At 36.9% G+C, this 24,270-nt stretch overlaps 1 protein-coding gene across 1 annotated transcript in view; it reads left to right on the top strand.

Annotated features, from left to right (window-relative positions):
- Positions 1-24,270, top strand: part of NELL2 (neural EGFL like 2) — a 143,445-nt gene that overhangs the window by 56,871 nt on the left and 62,304 nt on the right. Inside the window, exons 10-12 of the mRNA XM_072328075.1 lie at positions 5,938-6,029; positions 8,798-8,900; positions 12,594-12,722. Of these exons, the coding sequence (XP_072184176.1) occupies positions 5,938-6,029; positions 8,798-8,900; positions 12,594-12,722 (324 nt within the window). The remainder of the gene's footprint in view (positions 1-5,937; positions 6,030-8,797; positions 8,901-12,593; positions 12,723-24,270) is intronic.

Here is a 24,270-nt window from a genome sequence, read left to right as displayed (position 1 = left end):
TAGTCATGCCCAAGTTTTTAAAATCCTACAATTAAAATCCAAAATATTCTAGCACTGTTTAACAAATAGAATCTGGTCTGTTGCTCTAAAGCCAAAGTTGTCCATGTGTGTCAGCGTAAATATTTCGGCTACCATGTCTAACTGAGTTAAAGTTGCTGTGTGGGTAGCAATAACATCATTCTTAAGAGAAACCAACATCAGACAGTATCCAGGTTTCTTGTGTATGGGTACATTCTCAACAGTGGTCTAAGTGAAGTATAAGACTTCATTAAATCTCTTCTTTGAACCAGAATAGTTCAATCTGTTATTTATTTATTTATTTATTTATTTATTTTCCTTTCCTGAAGATATGGACAGAATATCTTAATTACCATACTATTTGTTGGAATTATAGTATTGTGAGTGCTGAGTAGTGGAAAAAGGAAAGCACAAACTTTGGTCAGTAAAGATGAGGACACTTCTGCGATCTCTCAGCATGTATGACTGTAACACTTAAAGTTTGATCCCACAGTGTACAATTGAAGAGTGTTACTCATTGTACCCAAGGCATGTGTGATATTAATAGTAAGTAAAGCATCTTCCCTATTGCTGAAAAGTAATTTTTTCTGAATATATGATTTTCTTTTCAAAGTATTTCTCTCACTTCAAATATATCATCTGATTAGTAACATCATAGTGACATGAGGGAAAATTGAAATCCTTTTAATTCTGCTATGATTTATGACATTAAATCACTTATAAGAGGAAGATCTTGAATCTTTGTTGTCACAATAGCATCCAAAACCAAGCATCGAAATGGACGCATCTCTGCGACTTGTCTGAAAATGTCTGAGCTTGCTCTCTGTATATTTACATTTTTCTTATTTTTAATTTATCTTTAAAATAGTGTTAACTGATCTCAGTGCAGGCTTATTTGATTAATGTAAAAAAAATCTGTTACATTAGCTGTTTCCAGTTTCATCTGTAGTTTGAATACTTGGCTGCAAAGACTAGAATCTTTATATGTTAACACAATATTTCTCTATGGAGAAATCTATTCACTCACTGAAGGTGAGCACGTTGTTTCTTTTTGTCTTCTTTCATGCCATTCCAGGAAAAATTTGAGATAGTTTACTCATACATCTTCCAGTATCTTAGGTATTTACTTACCTAGAGATCCCCACACATTTGCTTTGGGCAGTGTGTGATGCCCACTGGTTTGATTGGATGCATACTCCTTCCTAGACTTCCTGTCCTGCAGTCTACCATAAGTTTTACTCACCTGTCAGGTCTGTTTGCCTCAGCTGAACTGCAACCAACAGAATTTTTGGTCATGTTTTGGTGGTTTTTTTTCAATGTTCAGATTGATTTTTTGGTCTTTAAGGATACCTCAGGTAGCTCTCATTCTAGTGTTCTGATGAATTCCACAGAAGACTTCCTGCAAAGAACATATTAGATAGATGAATATATAACTTCCTTCTAGCAATTAATGGAAATGTAGAAAAGATGAGAGGTAGATGAAAGAATTTGTGATTTTAGATTATCTCTCCCATGTGACTAAACAGCCTGTTAATGGAGGTGGTTTACATCAAAGATGCTCTTAAATGATTGAAAAAATACTGCAGGACAACAAATTTGTATTCTCAATGCAATAGAGATGTTCAACATTTCTGGCTAACAAAAATAAAATAAGATACAGATAGGGATTGATTCCTTATCATAAAGAAATTTTAAGTCAGATTTAATTTTTTAGCAGAGCAAGGTGAGCATGTAAATATATCTTTTCAACAATGATTGACTGAAAAAAAAACACCTTCAGTATATTTTCCTTCTTGAAGTCTAAAATCACTTTGAGTTGTTGTCGGGGATGGCATAAGATGAAGCAAATCTCAAATCTCACTGACTGCAGCAACAGAGGAGCAACTGTGACTGAGCACAGAAATAATGCCTGAAGGGGTGAAAGCATGTCCCATGGTGGCATGATGGTTGAGAGAGAGAAATTCATGGTGGGTGACCATTATTTTTGTATTTCTAAGGTAAAGCCACATAAAGGTTCCACACTGTGTAAACTTACAAAGTAGGATTAATGTGTCTTATAGAGTGCCTCAACCTTGATCTCTGGACAGTTTCAAGGAAGAGGTCAGAAAATTAAATAAACGAGATTTATTTCTTAATACTCTTCCCCCATGCTAATATGCCACCCCGGCAATATATTTGAACGAAGTTGCAGAACATAGAATTAATTACTGGAATTAAGTTGTGCTTTCATAGCTAATGGAAGGTCACCTCACAGATGTCCCAGTTATTTCTGCTACTCATTGGACAATTGTGAATATAAGAAAATGTAGTGGATTGAGGAGTTTACCAACTTTCCAAACTTTCTGCTTTCACTTGGTGACTAGTCTGAATCAAGAGTGGCTTAGACAGCAAACAGAAATGTACAGACGTTCCTCAGAGGAAGACAAAAACAATCTAGATACCAAAGATGATATTTATACAAAAGTGAAAAATCATACAAGTAACATACTGTGAACTAAGGGAATGGAAGACAAGTGTTAGGTGGGTCATGGATTCTATGTAGATGTTTCAAAGACATGTAACTGTTAAGAAAGGTGTCATTTGGAGGCCAGTGGGAAGAAAAAAGTATCGTGAAAGTGATGGTTTGGCAAACTGTGGGTGATTCATTGAGTGAACACAACATCCAGTGGGCTCCTCAAGAATTCTTTTCAGTGAATGTATGTGAGGAATGTGCCATGCTATCGTGGTGTGATAAATATTACTAGGAGAAATAGCTGTATTATTATTACTACGGCTGCATAAATTAATCATGGGACTATTAACAGACCTTGTTAATAATATTTTTAGACACCATAATGATGCTTATCATTGTATTATCATTATATATAAAAATAGATCAAGAACAGCCAAATTTCCTACTGGGCTTTGTAGGCTTCCTGTTTCACCTTCTTAGAAAACTGTGCTTTGAATAATATATATTTTGTTTTCAATAGTAGGAGTAAGTGGAATCTTGATGGCAAGAGGAAATGGTTTATGTAATTCAGCTGTAGATGAAATCCTACATAGGCAATAACTATCACGTTCTGAAACAACTAATCATCGGGTAATTTCTTGACTGTGACTCAATCTGTCAGATGAAAGGAGTTAGGAAGATGAAACATGATATGTTTCCCCAGAGAGACACCAATCACAAACTAATCACAGTATTCTGGGAAGCATCTAGACAGGCAGAAATTAAATCTTCTCTGGACTTTCCAATTACACTATTCTAGTCCAAGATGTTCATGTTGTTGAAATATCTTTATTTCTGTAGGAAAATAAAGACATGAAGCATCACCATCATAAGATGTGTACTGGCTGTGTCAACTGCTGGCATGAGGCAGAAAAAGCATGCTGTTCCACTCTGCCTGAGATGTAGGTCTTGCTCTTCAAGGAGAAAAGTGGGGGATAAGAAGACTAGCACCTTTATTTTACTAGAAATCTTTTCACACATGCTCTGTGCTCACCAAATTGGACAACCAATTGCACTGGCAAGCTTAGACCATCGCTAAAGTGATGTTAAAGACTGAGCCAGTGCTTCTGGTGTAGATGAAGTGCCCATGTGTTTTGTTAAGCATGTGTTTGTGATACAGCAGCACCATGTTAAGAAAATTTCACACCCAAAAACTTCAAAGGGTTTTTGGTAAAATAAGAAATATCTTTCTGATTTTGCACAAGACTAGATGTCTTCTGGTAGTTTTTCTTTTCTTGACTAAGTTTCTCTGGAGAACCAGAGGTTTACAAATGCTGATAAGGTCACTGGATTCAGCAGACTGTGATTTGAGGTAACATGGATACTAATGTTTTCTAATCTTTTTTTAAGATGCATAGGTTGTCATATTAATATGCTGAAAATATTTTGTTTTCAGGAGGGAATTTTCTTCCAACAGAATAACTAGATCTTGATGTTTTTTGCCTTTTTTATGACCAGATATGGGCTGCTTGTTTGAAGCAGAAGGATGTGCTATCAGTCCAGACCACTGTCTGGTCTTCAGACACTGCTGTACTTGTTTTTTTTTTTCTCGTAATTTGCAGCAGATATTGGAAGCCTGAAATGTGTGCGACAGGGGAAAGGGCTTAATATATGAGTATTTCGGTTTAGTGTCATGGCCAGTAATATATAGGAAGTGACATACATGACTGAATGATTTCTTTCTCCTGTCTGGATTCAAGATCTGTTAGTCCCCAGTAAAGATTTATGTGGATTTTTTTTCCACATACTTTTTTTTCTAGAGGAGCTTGAGTAGAGCCCTATACTGTACTGAGCTTTGTCAACACTGTGATCCCTCTTAGTCGATACTATGCAAACCTTCTTCTATTAGCCCCAGGCCTCCCTTCTTTATTAAGGACCTTCACTGAGTCTGACAGCAAACTCTGCCATTCATGAGATTTGGGATGTTGGAGCTTATTGTGATATTACTCCTGGAAAAGGATGCATACGTTTATTTCACACAAGATACTTTATATTTTATAAGATATTTTAACTCACATTTGGAAATTTGGGAACATTATACAACGTTTTTGTCACGTTTTTGCCTATCACTTCTTAAATATTGGTTTCAGGGCATGACCTGTCATATGGTCACAATGTAATAAGAAGTTTACAAAATCAAGGAGCTGCAAGTTAAAAAGAAATAATAAAATCCAAAAGGAAAGCTGTAAGGGTAATTAATGTAGACCAGGCAATAGAAACTCTTGCACAATCAGAGATTTTAAAATTGTCTTCAAATTGTTGTCTCGTTAAACCAAATAGATAAATCTATCTGAATGCTGAATTGCTGTAAAACTGATTTACATCTCCAAGTCAATGATTTAGTGAATTAGTCTTCAAACATGTACTCTAGAACTTTAAAGCAGTAACCCACTCTTGTTATTTCATGATTATACTTCCATGATCAGCCTTGACTGTGTCCTCAGCAGCAGAGGCAGACATCAAGTTTCCTTCATCTAGTAGCTACACTACTTAGCGTTTATACTTTGCATAATGTGATTACAGTAATAGACACTTCTAAAAAACCCAAAGAGATGGTTTGCTTTGCAGGTATTTTATGTAGCCTTTAAATACCAAGTGGGGACTTCAGTGAGCATTGTGGTATGTGCCACATCAGCATGTGCTGTAATGGTGCCATTGTCAGGGTGCAGGAGTGGAACAATGCCAGGTCATAGCATAACCAGCAACTGGCCTGGGTCATCTTGTCATTTGTGGTTTGACCCTATTTCAAATGGAAAAAAAAAAAAAATACAGTCACTGTAGTTCTGTTCCTGTGCAGTAAAATTCATATATTCTAATATATTTTAGCAATAGTGATAAATAATGGAGATAATCAAGCTACAACTACATAACTTAGAAGTATCTGTGGTGGTATTTCAGATGACTGTGATAGCAAAATGCAAATATGTGACTTTTGTGATTGCCCTTCGTCAGACAGCATTCCTCTTCAGGACACTGGTCATCTGTTAACGTTGCCTGCACTGCTCTCACATCTCCAACCCCTTGTTCATCTCTGAGCTTTTCACATGGCTGCTGAGTGTGATTCCCATCCCTGCATCGCTCCTGGCCCCAGTTGCCTTTCTATGCTTCATTTTCACCCATCCACACCTTCTTTGTGTGACCTGCGGTGCATTCCTTCTGCCCTTTTAGTCTCCGAGTACCTCACCATCAGTTCCACCATCCCTCACCTTCTATTTATACACGTCTTTCTGGTTCTTTCATCTTTTTTTCTCTGATTTTTTTCTTTTTTTCCCTGTGATATCCAGATTCCTGCAGGTGGCTTTAGAATATTCTTGCAGCTGAATCAGTTTTTAAATTCTAAAATGCTGTTATCTCTACAGAAGTGCACAGGTTCTACAAACAGAGTACTAACACAAAGTCGTTGTGATATTTTCTATTTTCTCCTGAAGCGGTGTGCATATTTGAAGGCAGAACCTACTTTGAAGGACAAAGAGAAACGGTGTATTCAAGCTCAGGGGACTGTGTTCTGTTTGAGTGCAAGGTAAGAACATTTTTTATGAAAAAAAAATTATCATATGATAGAAATATCAAAGTCCCACTATTGAAATACAGATAGGTCCACCCTAGGAAATGGTAACAAAAAAATCATCTAAGGTGTCCCATGTTTGTTTTGTCTTTCTGAGTTCCACAGTCAGTTTTGCAAATACATTTGCTTTGCATAGCTGCAAGCCTTGATTACACAGCTTGATGGCTGAACTGCCTTCTTTCCTCCTTACATATCCTCCCCATCATCAGTAACAAGACCCACTAGACTGTGTTTTTTATTTTCACTGACATGTGTGCAGTGCTATTGTTCACAGTTTTCTGTCCAGGTGTGAATGCTGAAAAAACATGATGGGGACATAATTTAGGTTTCAGGATAATTCTGAGTGGAAAAGATGGATGAAAAAGAAGGAAAAGAAGGGGGCATGTTGAATGTCGAGCTCTGTTTTTTATGTTGGAAATTGGAAGACTTGTTATTTGATTTTTAAGCAGAACAAGCCATGCTGTTGGCCTCATTGTGCTGCAAGAATAAAGATGCACTGTAGACCACAAATGCACTCTGAGGGCAAAATATACAACAGGGCATGGCTGCAGGCTGAGTCACCCACCTGCTGTGGCATGCCCTGCTTTGTTGCTGGGACAAAAGGGTCGGGTGGGAATATCTCTGGGCAGGGAGCTGCATGCTGCCTAGTGGGGTTGAAAAACTGAATGCATGTTTCTAGGAAACAGATGGGAAAACTCCTTCCATGAAGCTGCAGCAGAGGTCAGGGGATTTAACTGCTGTACTTAACACTGTACAAACTTCACGGGGCTGCGGGAAATCTAGAATGAGTCAAAAACTGACGGATAAAATTCTTTCTACCTACCAAAGTCATAATGGTATGGCAGTTTGTACACAGACTTCAGAGTCTGTCCACTGCTCTGAAGCCTGCTCATAGCCTTCCCTTTGATGTGCCCTGGCTGCCTGCTCCTGGAGGGAGGGTCTCCATCCGTCCACCAGGCAAATTCCTGGCAATTTTCAAATATCTTCATGTCTTTGTGAGAAAGTGTGTGTCTTACAAAGAAAAACTGGCGACCATTGTCCTACTGTCATTGCTTTTCATCTGAGCTTAATTCCCTGAGTGGGTACTTTGAAATCTTTTGAAAAAAGGAGGGAGAACAAAAAATGATTTTGGAGATGTATGTTTCAGTCATATCATTTTCAGGACCATGAACTTACATTTTTCAGTGTGGCACCTGGCATATTAATTCTATGATTAATTCACAGTCATCATAAGTTATATCTTTCATCTTTCTTGCATGTAGCAGATACACTATTAACAAAATGTTGGCTCTGTTGCTCATCTGTGTTTTCTGGATGATGCTGGATGTTAGTGGACTGCCTGCTTGTCCTGGTTGAAATATTAAGCAGCAGTTTTGATTCATAATATCTTTTTTCATGGTCTGAAGTACATGTTTCTGATGAGCAACCTTGTGAATGGTAATACAGAGCAGAAAATCACTGCACTTTAAAGTGCGTGGGTCAGCCAGGAAGTCATATGTTGATACTATTATAGTGACAATGGAGTTGTCGTAAAGGGATATAATATGTAACCCCAACACAAGACAGACTTGATAGGATAGGCACAAGTACTGATTTCATGATTGGAGGCCTATGGTGAACTATCAAGGTGGTGCAGAGAATTCCTTCTTTCAAGTTGCACATAATTTTAAACATCGTAAACAGCAATTGTGTCTGCTGTAGGCATACACTTATGCACTTTTCTGTTTAAATATTGTAAGACAAGTGAATTAGAGATTCTGTACCAAATTAAAGTCTGTTTAAAAATAATAATAATAATTTAAAAAAAAAAAAAAGCATTACAGACTACTCTGGTGTTATTTCTATTGAAGGTTATTTTCTTTATTCTGAAAGACTGCTGGTTTTTGTTTGTTCTGGTTTAGAGTACACGTCGGCATCTGGCTTTAGTTAGTGTGATTTCAGGTTTGGGCTGGATTGTTTAATGTAAAATTTGGGTGGTAATTTTAATTTCATTTCTATGCATTGTGTTTTAAGATGACTTAAAATCATATGCTAAACCTGTAATAATAATACATGCAGCAACATATTCATGAGGCATTTCCTTGCATGCAGAAATACAGGGCCCTGAATTCAGTGAGCTCATATTTTATCTGAATTGTTGATTCTGTGGCATAGGAGGAACGTGTTATTGCTTTGTTTGTTTGTTTGCTTTGGTTTCTGTTTTTGCTTTATCAGGAATGGAGAACATCTGAAGATATTAAAGGTGGTATTTCTGTGGTAGCCTGATGGCTAAGATAGGCATTTCACTGTGGTCATACTGCAGTGAAATAACAAGAAACCTCTTCCCTAAGATGGAATCAGTGCCTGTTTCCCTCAGTGTTCTTACTACAGCATTGAAGTCAGAGATTTTAAGTTTTATTTTATATGCTGTGTAATTAGAAAGGTGCTTTAGAGTCTTCATTATTACTCTGGACTCCACAGCCTCTGTTTTTGAGAAAAAAATATTGCTCTTTTGGATGTGGTTTTAGGAGAAACTTTTGAGGCAAGTTGCCTGACAGCTAAAATAAAGAATGGGCATAGTTCCTATTGCTTCTGTTATGCTATGCTGTCCTTTCAAATGGTTTTTAAAGGTGTCAAGGTTTAGCATAAGTACTTCCTTTGTTTGTACATAACAATGCCAAAAGCCAACTAAAGTTATCTTTTATCTTCTTCCACAACAACAACCAATTGCTTCCATCTAACAGGACCACAAAATGCAGCGTATTCCAAAAGACAGTTGTCCAACTTTGAATTGCCCAGAATCTCAACAGATCCCATTATCTCACAGTTGCTGCAAAATCTGTAAAGGTAAGAAAATAGCAGGACATATATATAAGCTCAGTGCAGTTTTGTTTTCTTATAGATTACACAGGTTTTTTTTTGTGATCTTTTTGGATATGACACTCCTACACATAATCACAGCAGACTTTGTGGATCTGAATGGACAATTCCTACATCATGATGTCTAAAAGTTGTTTGTAAAATATCTAATAGTGTAAATTCTGTAGGGCATATTCACTGGCTCCTCTGTGTTTAATTCTAGCCTAATGTGGGTGAAAAATCAAAGGAACTGTATGCATGATTAGTGATTTTCTACCCCTTGCTCATTCTGGCGTCTGAACAAAATGAGACTGGAAAAATGTGTTCCCCAGCACCTTTCTAAAGTGCTTTGAGATGTCTGCTTTGGAGAGCAATTTCTGCTGTGCAGTAGTTCAGAGAGTGTTGATTTGTTTGGACTTGTACTGTGCATCTACAAGCAGAACCTTTTAGTGCTTTTTGGTACACTTTAACATCTGTGTGTGACTTTATCTGTTACACAAGTACTGGTCTTTTCCAAAGGTGCTGAAAGTATTCTGTCTTGAGCCCAGTCTCTTGATCTGGAGTAATATCAGTTTCTTCAAAGATATAAGCAATTGCAACTTCAAGTGGATATGTCTGCTTCTCCTAAAGTTAAATAATGATAAATTGGTACCTGGCATGAAAGAATATACTAGATTCTTGAGTTGACTTTAGATACACTTCAGTGAAAAGAAGAATATAGCTAGACTTGTTTTGCTGCTGCTCAGTGGAACCACGAAGGATATGATTAATGACATCAAGTAGATAGATAAGAAAGCAGAAGAAAAGAGCTTAAGAAAAGTTGATAGCTCTTTAAGACTATCACAGTCAAAAATAATTTGTTTCATGATAATTTTCTATAAAATCTTGTGCGGCTTAGAGAAAATAATTCTGTGTTTGTACTGCCTGGCAGAGCTAGAAAGTTTTAATATATGTCAGATTAGTGCTTTCTGATCATTTTCAGTCCTACCTGAACCATACTGTCATGGCCTCTCATGGAACATAGATTTTATTCTTTAAACAAGGAGCATTCTTTAAACAGTAACATTAATACAGCTGAGACATGAATGTTAAGAATCTTTAGAAAATAAAAACAACAACAACAACAAAACAAAAACAAAAACAAAGCAATCCTATCATCCACTTCCTGAATAATACATACATTCTTAGTTATGAAATTCCAGTCTGATACAAAGAAATCCAGACCAGGAAATCAAGAAGTATGACTGTTGCTTTCTTATTGACTCAGACTTCAATGAGGAAGACAAAAGAAGGTCAAAGAGCAGATATCACTATAAGCAGAGGTTGCTCTTGACACACATTTTTGCTATCATCAGTGAATACTGAAAAGCCTGTAATGCATGTAGATCTACAGAACTTTTTGCTTCTAATATAAATTCTATGTTAGATATTTGCATTGTGGTAGTTATGGCAAATTATTTTATGCAAATAAAATTAGCCAAGTCTCTTTATCCATAGCAGAAAAGAAAGAACTGTAATCATCAGACTTCACTACAGTGATGTTTGTATCGTGACTATGTCGTTGAGTTTAAGTACTAAAACCTTTTGCCTTTATGGACTTATCTTTCTTTTCACCTTTTCAGTTTGATTTCTATTGCTTAACATTGCTTATGATCTGACCATGTTCAAAACATGCATATGAACTGACACTGAAGCAGACTCTGTGATTTGCCTGTTTAACATTGCTGTAGGCTGGTTTAGCAATAGAGATCAATATATTAGTTTAAGGACCAATGTATTAGTTTAGCAAAAAGCAATTAATGTGTGCTAAATTCAAAGACTTTCCAGCTTATCTTTTGCTTTATATGGGACCAGTCTTGAATTTCTGAGTGGTCTAGCTTCATAGAAGCTTTGAAGACACAATAGACTACTTTTATCTTTACATCCACCAGGTGCAAGAACTTTTTCTTGGGTTTTATATTAATTATCTTGAGTTATAATGCATGGGGTAACAAGCAGTGGACATTGCCAAACTGAGAGAAAAAGAATTGAAGGTTGGCCAAAGGGCACTGTGATGAAGAGGAAGATGAAATAAAGAGGAGGAAGTAGGTGGCCTAGGACCATCACAGGCCCCCACCATGCATGCCAAGAGGAATATTAGCATAAAGTAATGAGTTCACGGAAAAGAATGAATATGTATGCCAATGTATTGCGTATGTATACCTTAACTATTTAAATGTAGAACCTGAACTCTGAGAGGGCACGATTGATTTGTCAAGTTGCCTGGTACATATTGTGAAAATAAAGGAATGCTGGCTTTCTAACATCACACTTGAGTTAGAGTTTTCTTCCCAGACTTTTCTGATGACAACATAGTCATGTAATGTAGGGATAGAAGCTGATTTGTATCAAAATTTGCAGCAGAAGCCCAGTGGAGTGTTAAAAATAATATTCTCCACCGCCAGCAAATACTTGTTTGTTATTTCATAAGAAGTCAGTGTAACAACCTAATCCTAACTTACTTACATTCCAGAACTGCTGCTATTGCACCAGTCTGGTGCCCTGAGCCTGACCCACATTCCTCAGTTCTCCCATGGGAGATTTTGAAACAAGGACAGAGTCATTGGCAAAGACCACTGAAGTATTGCTGATTGACCAATTCTGATGCTTCAGAGAAAAATGTTAAACAAATAAGGTTGCTGAGAAAATAATGGAGACAAACATCATGTCTTAATAGACAGATGTGGAAGTTTGGAATCTTGAAGTCAGTTACTGCAGCCAGCTTGGATTTAGCATAATAAAGGCTGATTTATTAATTAGATTTCAGTGAGAGCAAACATAAGATATTAAAAAACAACAGCAACAAACAACCTACTGAGTTAAAAGGCTCATTCTAAATCTTTTAGACTGGAAAAGAACTTCAGAATATCAAAAATTCATAATTAAATTGCCATAGAAAACACACTTAAGAAAAATTGAAATAAAAAGAGTAGAAGAAAATAAGGAAGGCCAAAAGTAAGATTTTTAAGAATAAATTTATCTGAAATGGAGTGGCAGAGGCAATCTGGGAAGAGTTTTTAGTCAGTGGAGCTTGAAAGAAAAAGATAAAGGAAAGAGTAAAGCAAAACAAGTCAATGTAAATCAAAGACTTTTAGTTAAATGGGGAAAGATTGCAAAAACACTTGGGAATGTAAGTGCTAGGGGGAAAAAAAAGTAATCCCATTAGTAAATGAGCTACTGAATGTCTAAGATACTGAGCTCTTTTATAAAGTTTGGCCAAAAAAAGAGAAGCCATTGACAACAACAAAAAAACAAACAAACAAAAAAACAACAAAACAACAACAACAAAAAAACAACAAGAAGCCAAAAGGAAGAAAATTGCATTGTTATGAAATGTCCTGTAAAAGTATTTAACAGTGACAAGGAGATGGTAAGCAGGTTTAAGCAAGCCACCTATCCAGCTGCCTTCAGATTAATGGCATAACCTGAAATTGAAGTAAAGACCTAGAGACAGTCTGATCCCATGGCCTTTACTACTGCTTTTGTCCGCTGCATGCTTGATACAATTTGTTTTTCTGTATCTCATGAACAATAGAAAAGTACTCTTTGACTTTACTGGAAAAAGATAGCACTGTCTTTGACAGGGGTGGTTTATAATCCCCGGATTCTTTTTAATCCTCAATCATATTTGTTTCTGAACAGGCCATGACTTTTGCACTGAAGGACATAACTGCATGGAGCATTCTGTCTGCCGAAACCTAGATGACAGAGCTGTCTGTAGCTGCCGAGATGGCTTCAGGGCCCTTCGAGAGGACAATGCCTACTGTGAAGGTAATGCCTTGCAAAGATGCTCAGCTCCACTGTGTAACTTGCTGTGGGAAGACCGTATTGATTCATGAGTTGTCAGAGTGATGGGCCTATTAAATGTGATGAACAAGTTAGACAGCTTATTAATAAGTTAAAATAATAATAATGATAATAAGTTATATTGAACAATGGTTTATAATTTTAGAGACTCTTCTGATAAAATGGAAAAACCAGCTACTTAATCAGAAGAGGTTTTGCTAAAATTCTTATCTTTACATTCTTATCCTGTAATCCTGTGAAACAAAACATCCCCACTGCAGCACTGAAAGCCAGTCTTCTTTTTTCTGTTACTCTTTCTCATGAAAACTCTGATTCTGCAAGCCACACCATTAGTATCAGTTTGGTTCAGATTTAGCCAGCTGATCTGAAAATTAAGTGTCTCTGAGTAGTCTACAGTACTCTGTAGTCCCACCTAATACCAGGACTATTCTCTGGTGACAGACAAGTAAATGGGATGGATTCGGGCCTTTTAAGAAGTTCCTTCAGCTGAATTCTGCAAAAGTTAATTCCTGCGACTTACTTAAATTAGTAGCTGCATTAATGCTTATCTGTAAGGTTAGATTTGAGAATTCATGTCTGTTTCCATGAAAGGAGCATACATCTCTGCTTAGTGTATATGTAAGTCATTTGACAGAAACCTGCTGTAAGAAGTAGAACTAAAAACCATGCAGAAATAAACCTCCCAGCAGGCATCTGACACCAGGACAAGCTGTATAGCTTGTTCTTTGTTGCAGCACCAGTCATTCTTGTCACAAATTCCTTGGGGACTTACACAGAGGCTAAGATGGCTAAGATTGCAGATCTGCATTTCAGGCAACTCATCAGCCATTTCCATTTTGTGGGGGGGCACTGGAGCCATGGAATCATGGTGAAATCAAGTGCTTAAAGAAGGTTGTTATTTCTTTTTTTATTATTATTATTATTTTCCCCACGGCTGCATTCTTTCCTTGTTGACTGAAAAGCAGAAAAACAATGTATGCTCTTAGCGATCTCCACATCACTCAAATTAGAGTCTGTTGCTATGAGAAGAACTTGCCAGGCATGTAACAAGTACAAAATAGAAAGCTTCTTGATCATTGCTGTTGGTGAAATGTTTAGATGAGGACACAATTGATTATAATATGCAAGATCGGTGCATCCATAATATAAATGGATATAGCGGTTTGTGAATTCATGTGAATTCACAAATTTTTGGGAAGATTTCTTATGCTTCTATTTGGGCATCTGACATTGTTTCCAAAATTAATCATTGTAGTATATCATTGTAGTATATGTCTGTATACAGACACAGAAAATGACATCCTAAAACCATATATGATTTAGAACCAGCCAGGTGGGGTTCTCTTAACCAAGACTGAAGTTAGGGCTGTGCTGCTCATTGAGTGCCATACTGTCAGCACACACTGGAACTGTGCACCTTTTGCATATGGGTCAACAGTTGTTTTTGACTGGTCATCACTGACTGAGTGTAGAGGGTGAATGCTGACAACAGAGGGAATAAGGTCAAGATGGAACCTTATGAATGTGTAGAGGCAGGGAACCAATGAGACTATAATACCTGTTTTTGTTCAGTGTGCATCCCTTTCTCAAGTCCAGGTGGGCACTCTGGGCACCAAGTTGGTAATTTCTGGGAAGATGTTCAGTCTTAATATAAAAAAAAAGGCAACACTAAAAGGTGTATTAACAATAGTGCAATGCCAAGTTTTCTCAGAGTCCTGTCCCTCATCCTGATTGGTTGAAGTGGTCCCAATCTCCCTTTCTCAGCACAAACTCTTTTTGCAGGTGGCACTGTGGCTTTAATTACTAGCAAATGCCAAGTGTAGAAATAGCAAGTTAAGACAAAGCTTTTCAGAGGTGACATTTTGTAATGGCTAGAGCCCATGAGTATGATAGTTGTTTCTATGTTCTCACTTAACAAACTGCAAAATTGGATGTAATTTATTATGTATTAGAACCAGACTTCACCAATCTTGATTCATGCCTAATTACTGTTACAATTCAGAGAATGAACAGAAATATTAATGCTCCCATTGGTAGAACTTCTCCGTAAGGTAGAACAAAAATAAAAATATTGGAAGCTGGCTTCAGTATTTGTACTGAAAAGCTGTGTAAGTTTTCTTTGAATGCTCAGGAGTTTCAGTTCTGTCCTAGAAATAACTGATGCTTTTCCAAAGCTATGTGATGTCTTTAGATGCTGTTATGGTAGATGCCTTTATGCTTTATAATTATATTATTTATTAATATTTGTGTCACATTTAACTTTCCTTTGAGGACTGAATGAAATACTTCTAAGAGTTGGGATTTCCTCATTTACATGCTCTAAGCCTCATACCAGTTACTATGAAATCTACTTTCTGCCTGAGGTTGTTGTGTGTTTTGGGATAACATGGATAGGTTGGGTATGGATTATGCTGCATGGGTGCTTTTGAATACAGAATTCTTGGCAGTTCTCTCAAAATGATAATCACCCTCCATGATATATTTGAGATGGTGTTGAATGCCCACTATGTTTGTGGTGGTGGATCTACACTGAAGAAATTTTTAAGGATAAAGTTTGTGACTCTTAGCTGCCAGGATATATTGGTGTATCCTGAAGAGTGAAATTTACTCAGGCAGCAAGACTAGATATCAGCTGAAATAAGATGGTTTGCAGATAATCTGCTTGAAGCAGCTGCAAGTGTTCGTCTCCCATCCTCGAACTTAAACTATTTACACACTCCGCATCATTTCTCAAATAATAAGATTTGATTTTGTGATTTTGGGAACAATGACTGGAAGAATTTTTTGAAATTGAAGTTTCTGAGTTAGAAATAGTGCTCGACTATTTTTGTGCAAAATCTGATTTCACTTCAAATCATTACTACAGACTGCTGATTAAACAGGGAGGGCAGTAAGCTCAAGTAAGAAGACGGGAGAATGTAGTAGTGTTTTGTAAGCACTAAGTGTCCTTTTAGATTTTTACTGTAATGCTACTGATAACACACCATCGTTTTGACTGTTGAACAGTGCTTGTGTGGTGTCAAGGCCTTCTCGATTTCTCACTTCTGCAGCAGTGAGTAGGCTGAGGTGGGCAAAGGCAGGGGAGGGGACTCAGCTGGGGGAACTGACCGCAGCTGGTCAGATAGATATTCCATGACATATAACCTCATGCTCAGCAATAGAAGCTAGAGCAGCTGTTGCTTGGAGACTGAACATCAGTCTGCTTGCAGGAAGTGGTGAATTACTGCATTTGCATTTTTTTTTTTCCTTTTTTTTTTTTTTTTTTTTTTCTTCCTTCACTACTTAAATTGTCTTTGCCTTAATCCATTAGATTTTTTTCTTGCTTTTAGTCTTCTGATTCTCTTCCTTATTCTGCTGATGGGGAGGAATGAGTTACTGGTGGGTGCTTGATTGCTGGCCACAGTCCCAGATCTAAGTCATGGTTGTGAGGGCCATAACATTCATCTTTTAATACATGGGAATTCAGTTGTACTTCTTGCACAGAACATGACATAGTGAACTTATCTGAACGAGCATTTAATATCATTAAACATTCCTTTTTTGAAAATTTTTCCACTTTTCTTCTAACTTGCCATTTTCCCAGTTTCTTCTCTGTTGCCATGTTTGTCCCGATTTCAAGAACAGCAGCTGAGATAATACCAAAGACTGATTGACTTTGTCTACATTTGAGAGTTTTATCAGTTTTACTGATAATTTTCTCTTGAGGGAGTCTTCAGTGTAGAGATCTGCATTTGAATAAGCTGTCTTGATTTTAATAATCTTGGTTGAAGGAAGTGAGGAGTCTTAGAGGATGAACCATGTCTTTCCAAAGTAGGTTAGAAACAACGCTTGGTTGGACCTCATCAGGAGGTCCAAATTGCAGTACGATATGTTGAATCATATCGGCCAACTGCAGTAATCAATGACACGTTTTCTCTTTGAGGGAGTGTAATATTGAAAAGAATATGGATAAACTAGATGAAGATGTCTGAAATGCAGATAAAGCCCTGAGTATCTAAGTATATTACTTTAAAGCTCATGAGTAATTGATGCTGTGCTATTTGCTAGCTTTTCTGTCTTTTCGCTATGCACAATATTCTTTAGGTGAGAGTCCTACTTAGGAGTTCTATAGTACTGCTTTGCTAAGGTGATAAACTCACCTGAAATTTCTCTCTTCTTACCTGAATTCTTACAATTCTAATTTTTTTTTTTTTTTTCCCTCCAAGTGAGCTGTGGCAAAAATATCTCATATATTTAAGAAATAAAAGAAATAAAGTTCTTCATCTACATCAACTGGTAGTATTTGAATCAGTTCCTTGTCATTTTGAGTTGGATTGAAAAGCTAATAAAGTAGATAGAAAAGCATCCATTCCAGGGAGGCAGAATGTTCCTCTCAAATCTCTATTAAAAAGCAATTAAAGTATTTATATTAAACATAAAATATTCATATTAAGCAGTTAATGCATTATCAATTATTAATATTTTTTTTCTTAGCAAAGGCAGAAGATGCCAACTTATTTCCATCATTATGTAACTGTGAAATCTACATGTGATGAATTTTCAGACCAATTCTGATGTATCGGTGTGGCTTATCTGCCTCAGCTCTTATTCAGAAAGATGATAAAACATTCCTAACTTAGGTCATAATGGAAATATGCTCGTCACTGGTGGACAAAGGGTGGTATTTACTTGTGTACCAGCATCCCCACTGCCTATAACAATGGCAAAGTCTGTACATTTACAGTTTGCAGGATGTGATTCAATGTTATTTGATTTTAATTACTTCTATGGGAAGGATGTTCAGACTGATTCTATTATCCACCCATAGCCAAGACTGACAATGGTGTTACTAAGAAAAAAGCTCCTGAAACATGTCTTACAAAGGGATTTTTGTAGAATCTCTTTTAAACTCATATACTTCCGGTTCTTGGTTTTCTCCTACGCATGACCATTTTCTCCTTGCAATAAAAACACATGCTGTATTTTTTTGTAAAGAGAAATTAAGGCAAACGTATTCGTAAGAAGTGTTTAAATTTGGAATCTAAATAAAAGAGAAAACAAAGTGAAACTTTAATCTTGTTCTTGTTTCATTTGTAGCTGGGGGATGACTACTGAAAGAGTTAGATGATTCCATTGTGCTCAAGGGTACCTGAATCCTTATGTAATTTTTCCAACCTCAGTCTATATGTGCAGTACATCTTATGGTATGTAGAGGCTGGATCCCTAAGAGCTGTAACAAATGCACAGAGATGCTAGACATTAAACCAGAGTGAATTTAAAATACAGACTTTTATAAACCATGCAGAGCAATAACAGCCACAGTGATTGTATCTGTTATGATACTCCAGATAGTTGGGCATCTTTTGAGAGATGAGTTGTGATACTGACGTTTATTTTTGTAGGACAGTATTTTACTGAATAGCTTGTGGGAATATGCTACATGCTTTACATTATGCCCAAACACAGATGCAGTCTAACCCACCCACATGGTCCCTTAGCATAGATTCTACCCTATATGCATAAATCTTTCTTCTGATGTCAAGTTTTAAAATACACAAGTGGTACAGTCTGATATATACTAATAGTTTATTCATAAAAATGCTCTCACTCTTCATTCTTTTTCAGAATAGTGGAAAACAAAAATATTAAGGGAATTATTGAAATTCATGGTTGAAAATGATGAGATGCTGACATATATACATATATTTTTTTTAAAAAAGGATTTGTTTAGCAGTTGAAATTAATAGGCTTATATCAAACACACTGTGCTGCTGAAGGGAAATGGATCATGAGCTGTAGTTTCAGTAACTTATTCTGTTTTCTGGAATTTACTAATTAATCGTATGCAACATCATTTTTATTCTCAATGTGCAGCTACATCAGACTAGTTATTTGGTGCCTAAGGAGAGCCCCTAGGATGCTTTCATGTCTGACAGATAGCTATATATAATTACTTGTTTTATCATGTATACACTACCATATGAATTAATTATAAGAAATTAAATAGTAAGAAGATACAGTTTGCCAAGTAAAACATTACATGATGGCAGACAATATTTGTTTTCAAAAATTTCCTGTGATATATATTTTTAAAATGCATAATGTCTGTGCAGTCCAGCAATGTTTTCATGAGGCTGAAACGAAGATTGCATTTTCTTCCGAGTCTGACTTGTACGGGAAGCTGTTGAGCACTACTATCTCCTACCGCATGTTTAACAAGGACAGTTTTTTCTCAACAGTTTGTCTTCTCTGTCAAAAACTGGGGCAAAGTGAAATAAAAACAAGTCTTTGTACTGTTGAAAATTATATTTCTGAAATGCTGTAATGTTGTATGGTATCCTTTCAAAGCTATCTGGAGCTTCTGTCAAGGACTGTAGACCTTGAGTGACTTTGACTTTATTTTAAGCTTATTTTCAATTCTAATAGCCTGCTCTCAAGCTGCAGGAGTCGGGCAGAAAAATCATGAACTTCAGCAAGGATCAGCAATTTAAAATAATGTGAAGGGAAGACCACCAAGTTGTGTACCATGTATGGATGTATATATGTTAAGTATGCAGTTTAAGTGAGGGTAAGAAAAGAGCACAGCTTATATGAGAATCCAATAATTAGAATTTATTTTTAGCCTAATTGGTGCTTTAGCAGTCTAGTCAAGCTAAAACAACCCCTTATTAGTTCAATTACAAGAGTGCTAACGCTTATAATCCAACTCACTCACTTTCTCTTAAGATCCATTAATAATTCAATAAAAATCAATAGACACAAGTGGCTGCCCATTTCCTCTAATGTTAAGCTCTTATCCTCTCTGTACATCATTACAGTGAGACAGTGGCCCAGGTTTTTTGCTGGAAGCAGCATAATGTGGATGGTGGAAGGTATTTTTTTCCTTTTTTTTTTTTTTTTTTTTTTTTTTTTTCCATGTATACTTTATTTTTTATTTTATATGTTTGAACTCAATACATGTGGTATGTTTTTTGAAGTTGATGCACAAGAATAGTTATACTGTGACTCAGGTCCTAGTTTTTCCCTCTTTTGAAGGAATTGTAGAAAGATAAATCTAAAAATGAAGAAAAAAGCAACAGAAAAAGAAAGCCAGTAAAGTCAGAAAACATACACATCATCATTGAGTAATTTTGCTAGGCTTTTACTATCTGTTCGTAACGTTAAACTGGTTTGGTACAGGACTGTGTATTTGAGGAGAAGAAAGAATCAAAGATTATCTACAAGGTGTGAGTGATGACAGCTATGGCAGTGCGGTCAGATGGGATAAATAGCATAAGAGATTGTGAGAAAATACACAATTTTGACTGAAGTGGAATATGTCAACTGGAAAATCTGCTGTGCTGGATATGGTAGAGTAAAGCGAAACAAAAGAGCAGCAGTTGATTTGTGACTCTAGAAAGAGTGGTAGTTAATCCTTAGGTTCACCTGATGATGGGGAGTCTAAGAAGACTGGTGGGAGGAGAAGCAGCAAAGGCTTGGCTAAAGCCCAGTGGTGTTTTGTTTGCTTAGACTTCAGATGAGAAATGGTGTATACAGGAAGTGACTAGTGTAAAAACTAAGCATGCAAGATATGGTGATGGTGAAGGGAGCCTGGAGAAAATAAGTGTCTAGAAGTACTGTTGGGGAACTGGGAGAGACCCTACTAAGAACATTTTTATGGAAGCAATGGAGTGGGGAGTTTAAAACTTGAACAAGTTGGAAAAGTGTGAGAATGAGTTGGTATGTTTGGTGGTAAAAAGAAGAAGACAAATACTTTTACAGGTGAGTGAGCTAATGGGAACTTGCTTTAAAGTTAGTGAAGCCTATTCTGTCTCTTATTAGAAGAAGCTGGGGAGGGATGGGCTGAAAACAGGAGGAAAGGGAACGTGAGCAAAGAAAGAGACATGGCAGAAGTTACTCAGACAGGTGAAAGGTGCCAGAGAAGCTGGAAAAAGGACTGTTGTCAGTGGAGGGAAGACAAAGAGAAAGGAAAATGATAACTTCTGTTATTTTGTGCAGGAGAGATTGTGTTGATTTTGAGTCCACATTTTCTCTGGCAGTGGTTGCTGTTGGTTGCTCACTGTTCGTTCTCCTCTTTTGTCCTCCCTTACCGGGTGACTAACATCTACTGATCTTCTGATGCCCTTTTTCTAGGTCAGGGAACAGATTCTACTTCTATGAGTGTAGTGATAAAAATAATAGACTGAAGTCTGTTTGCAGTGACTGTCGTTACTGGCATCCATCCTTGGAATTCTCACAGAGAGGTCCCAGCCTCACAGGAAAGGTGAGCAAATGACGCCCTTGCACTTAGCAGTGTAGCTTTCAGGTCAGCATAGATGTTTGCTGATGAATTTGTGTGAGAAAGGTGGAAAAACTTTGCCCTGCTCAGCAGGTAAATGTGGAACTTCCCATTTATGGGCTGTCAAGATGGATCCTTTTATAACAAAAAAAGTTTTTCTGTTTTTGAATTTTAATTGGAGGTCTAATCTACTCTGCTCTCATGTTCAAAGTAGTTTTTAATGCACTTAGGAAATACATTTTCATAAATATGACCCTTAATGCTCCTGCTTGTTGTTCTCCTATGTACTTAATACTATCTGTTGCAAGAATCCTGCAAGAGCTTCTCCCTGCTAACCATATGCCTCTGTAAGTGTGACCAAGGAGATATTTTATGCTAGATAACAAGTGAATTTTAAAGAAAATCTCTGGAGGCAAGACACTATCTATAAGGAATCCTCAATTCTGGAAGCAGATTTCCCTCTTCACTTTGCAGCACAGATTTACTGAGTTTGTACCAGTCTCATTTGTTCTGGCAGGCTTTTGGGGTGGATAAGGGTAATGATGGATGGTGAGGCCTAAGGAGAATCTTTGTTGGCTTTGGTCAGCAATGACTTATAGATTACAGATCAAGTTCTTTTCTTATTAATGGGATTGTTATATGTAGCTGGGATTTTCATTCTAGGGAAACGAACTCATTAGGGTACAGCAGTAAGGGGAGTAGGGAAAATTTTCCTGGATTATGTATTTTGCATAAATTTTGTGACTGCTTGAGCTGTAAAGAAAAGGACTTTTCTTTGGTTTAGAAGTTTTTGCATCTATAAATAAATAGTTGAAGTGCAGATTCCAAATACCTCTGCACTAACCAGTTTGCCCAGAGATTCCTCTTTCGTCTACTCCACTGACAACAGAGCAGGTTGATATTCTCCATGACTACGTTGTTGTCAGTACATCCCAACTGGTGGCTCAACATCACATTACAGACTTAAGGCACATGAGCCCTTATTGTTGGATTTTTAGAAGCATTGGTGTGGTTCATTCATTCCATTGAACTGATGGACTTAAAGATCTTATTGGCTAAGCAGTAAGACATTAATGGGCATTAATATGCTAAGAAGGCTTTTAATAGATAAAGAAATACATCAGGTTTTCTGTTGTATGAGTACATTTGTGACTCAAGGTGAATAAAAGGCTAAACCGGTGTTTCAACCAGTAAGGAGGACAAAAAGGCTTCTATTTGGGAAGTGTTAAAAGAACAGGTACTGAGACTGCCCCAGTTCAATCTTCAATCTATCTGTCTTAACTGAATATATACAAAGCTAGCATGTAGAGTTCTGGAGGGGGAATGGAAATACATGTTTTTGTTTAGTTTTGTTTTTGTTTGTTAGTTTTTTGCAACAAGTAATTTGATTGCTGCTTTATTCTTTTTGTATTAATTATCTTTTGTGTCCACTGGCAGTGTAATTTAATGTAAACTTGCAAACTGTTCATAAAAGCAACCTCTTCTCAGATGTGTGTCCATGATGTGGAACAATGGAGTTTTTACACTTCCTTAGGGTGTTTTAGTGTCTATGTAAGATAATAAAGAAGTACTAGCAGTAGTACTTTTATTTTCTTCACATTCTGCATAGGCACTATAGAGAGCTGGCAGGGAAAGTGTTTTGTTTTCTGGTGAGCTTTAAAAATCAGTTTGAAAAAGAAATCAGCTTGGTTTGAATGAAGCACTTCAATCCAAAGTTAACCTGATTGTTTTGTTGTTGTTGTTATAACAAGTGAATAAGTAAGGCTTTGAAATAAATCCAACTATAAATAAAACATTTTGCAAAACCTCAGTACATGGTATGTTGGCAAAATGAAAGCTTTTATTTAGAACACTTCCAAACTAGGAGGTTTGAACCATTAGCATTTTTAGTCTCCTGTGGCTTTTTACCCAGCAAAGCAATCATTAATGCAGTTCGCAGAAAGTCCTATTTAATGTTTTTGAGGCTTTGGATTTTTAAGTAGAATTTTCCACTGGTGTCAAAGCTGGCTCATAGGCAGTCTGTTGAATCAAAGAACATAAGGCCTCTAATTACTTGAAGACTGATGTTGTTACTTAAATATAAATCAACACCATTAATTTAATATGGAGTTGCGAACTGGGAAAGTGAAAGCCATGAGCTGCATCATTTGTGGGAGTTTCTGAGGCATGTGCTGTAGCTGCCAACTGCTTGTGTGAACTATACGTCTACATTTCTGCAGAGCACCTGTATCTATTTCAGCAGTTTGGGCCACTTTCCACTTTCTGTGCAGAACAGCTCCCACTGTGGAAGACTTGTGATAGCTTCACTCTTTTTCACTTTCATTGGTCATTTGCAAAAAATGCATTGCCTCGTTATGCTCACTGTGCTCACTCTGAGTGAACATTTCTTTTTGCATTTATGTGTGTGTGTGAAAATGACAATTGCTTTTCCAAATCAGGACCAGCATGTACATGATTCTTCTGTGCCTGCAGAGCTTACAGGGAAAGGAAGGAAAACAGCTGAAGTTTATTGGCTGTGAATCTCTTGGGAACTGAACTTGTGAAAAAATAGCCTGGGTTCACCCTGCTGAGCACTTGTCAGCTTCATGACTTTTAGTGATCTGTTGCCAGCTTCTCCAGTAGAGTCCCTTGGATTTTTGCACTGGGCAGAGAAACTGGGACCTTATATACTCGGGAAAACAGAAGTGTTTTTTGAAGCTGAATGAAACTGAAAAATGACAACAGGATCACTTGTAGTCAATGTGTCACATTCTTTTGTACTGTAAAGCAAATTTTCTTGCGGAAATGTAAAGGGAAAAACAGTCAGTGAGTACACTGAGAGAGTACCCATGGATTTTAAAAGGCTGGGATCAGGAGGAAGATTTGGAAGGAAAGCATACAACATAAACAGGAGAAAAGTACAGGAATTAATATTGTTGACATTTAGGAAGTCAACTCTGATTTGAGTTTATATATCCAACCTATTGCTTTGAACTATCATCAAACTCAGGAACACCACACTGTTCTCCATCTGGAGATTTTATTTTCAAATCTGAAAGTTGTAAACAGCATTGAAAACAGGGAGCAAATTAAAACTGATGAGCAGGAAAAAACACTGCCAACAATACACCCCCTTGATTTGTGACATACTTTTCTAGCAAGATTCAGTGACACATTGCAAGACACACTGCATGACAATATAACTAGATGTACAGAGCATGTTAATAATGCTGTCTTTATTATTGCTATTATGGGAACAGCATGTTACTAATTGCT

Source organism: Excalfactoria chinensis, chromosome 1 (assembly GCF_039878825.1).
Source record: "Excalfactoria chinensis isolate bCotChi1 chromosome 1, bCotChi1.hap2, whole genome shotgun sequence".
In the NCBI taxonomy this organism is placed as follows: domain Eukaryota; kingdom Metazoa; phylum Chordata; class Aves; order Galliformes; family Phasianidae; genus Excalfactoria; species Excalfactoria chinensis.
The sequence above is the reverse complement of the archived record's forward strand: the minus strand, read 5'-3'. Positions and strand labels throughout refer to the sequence as shown.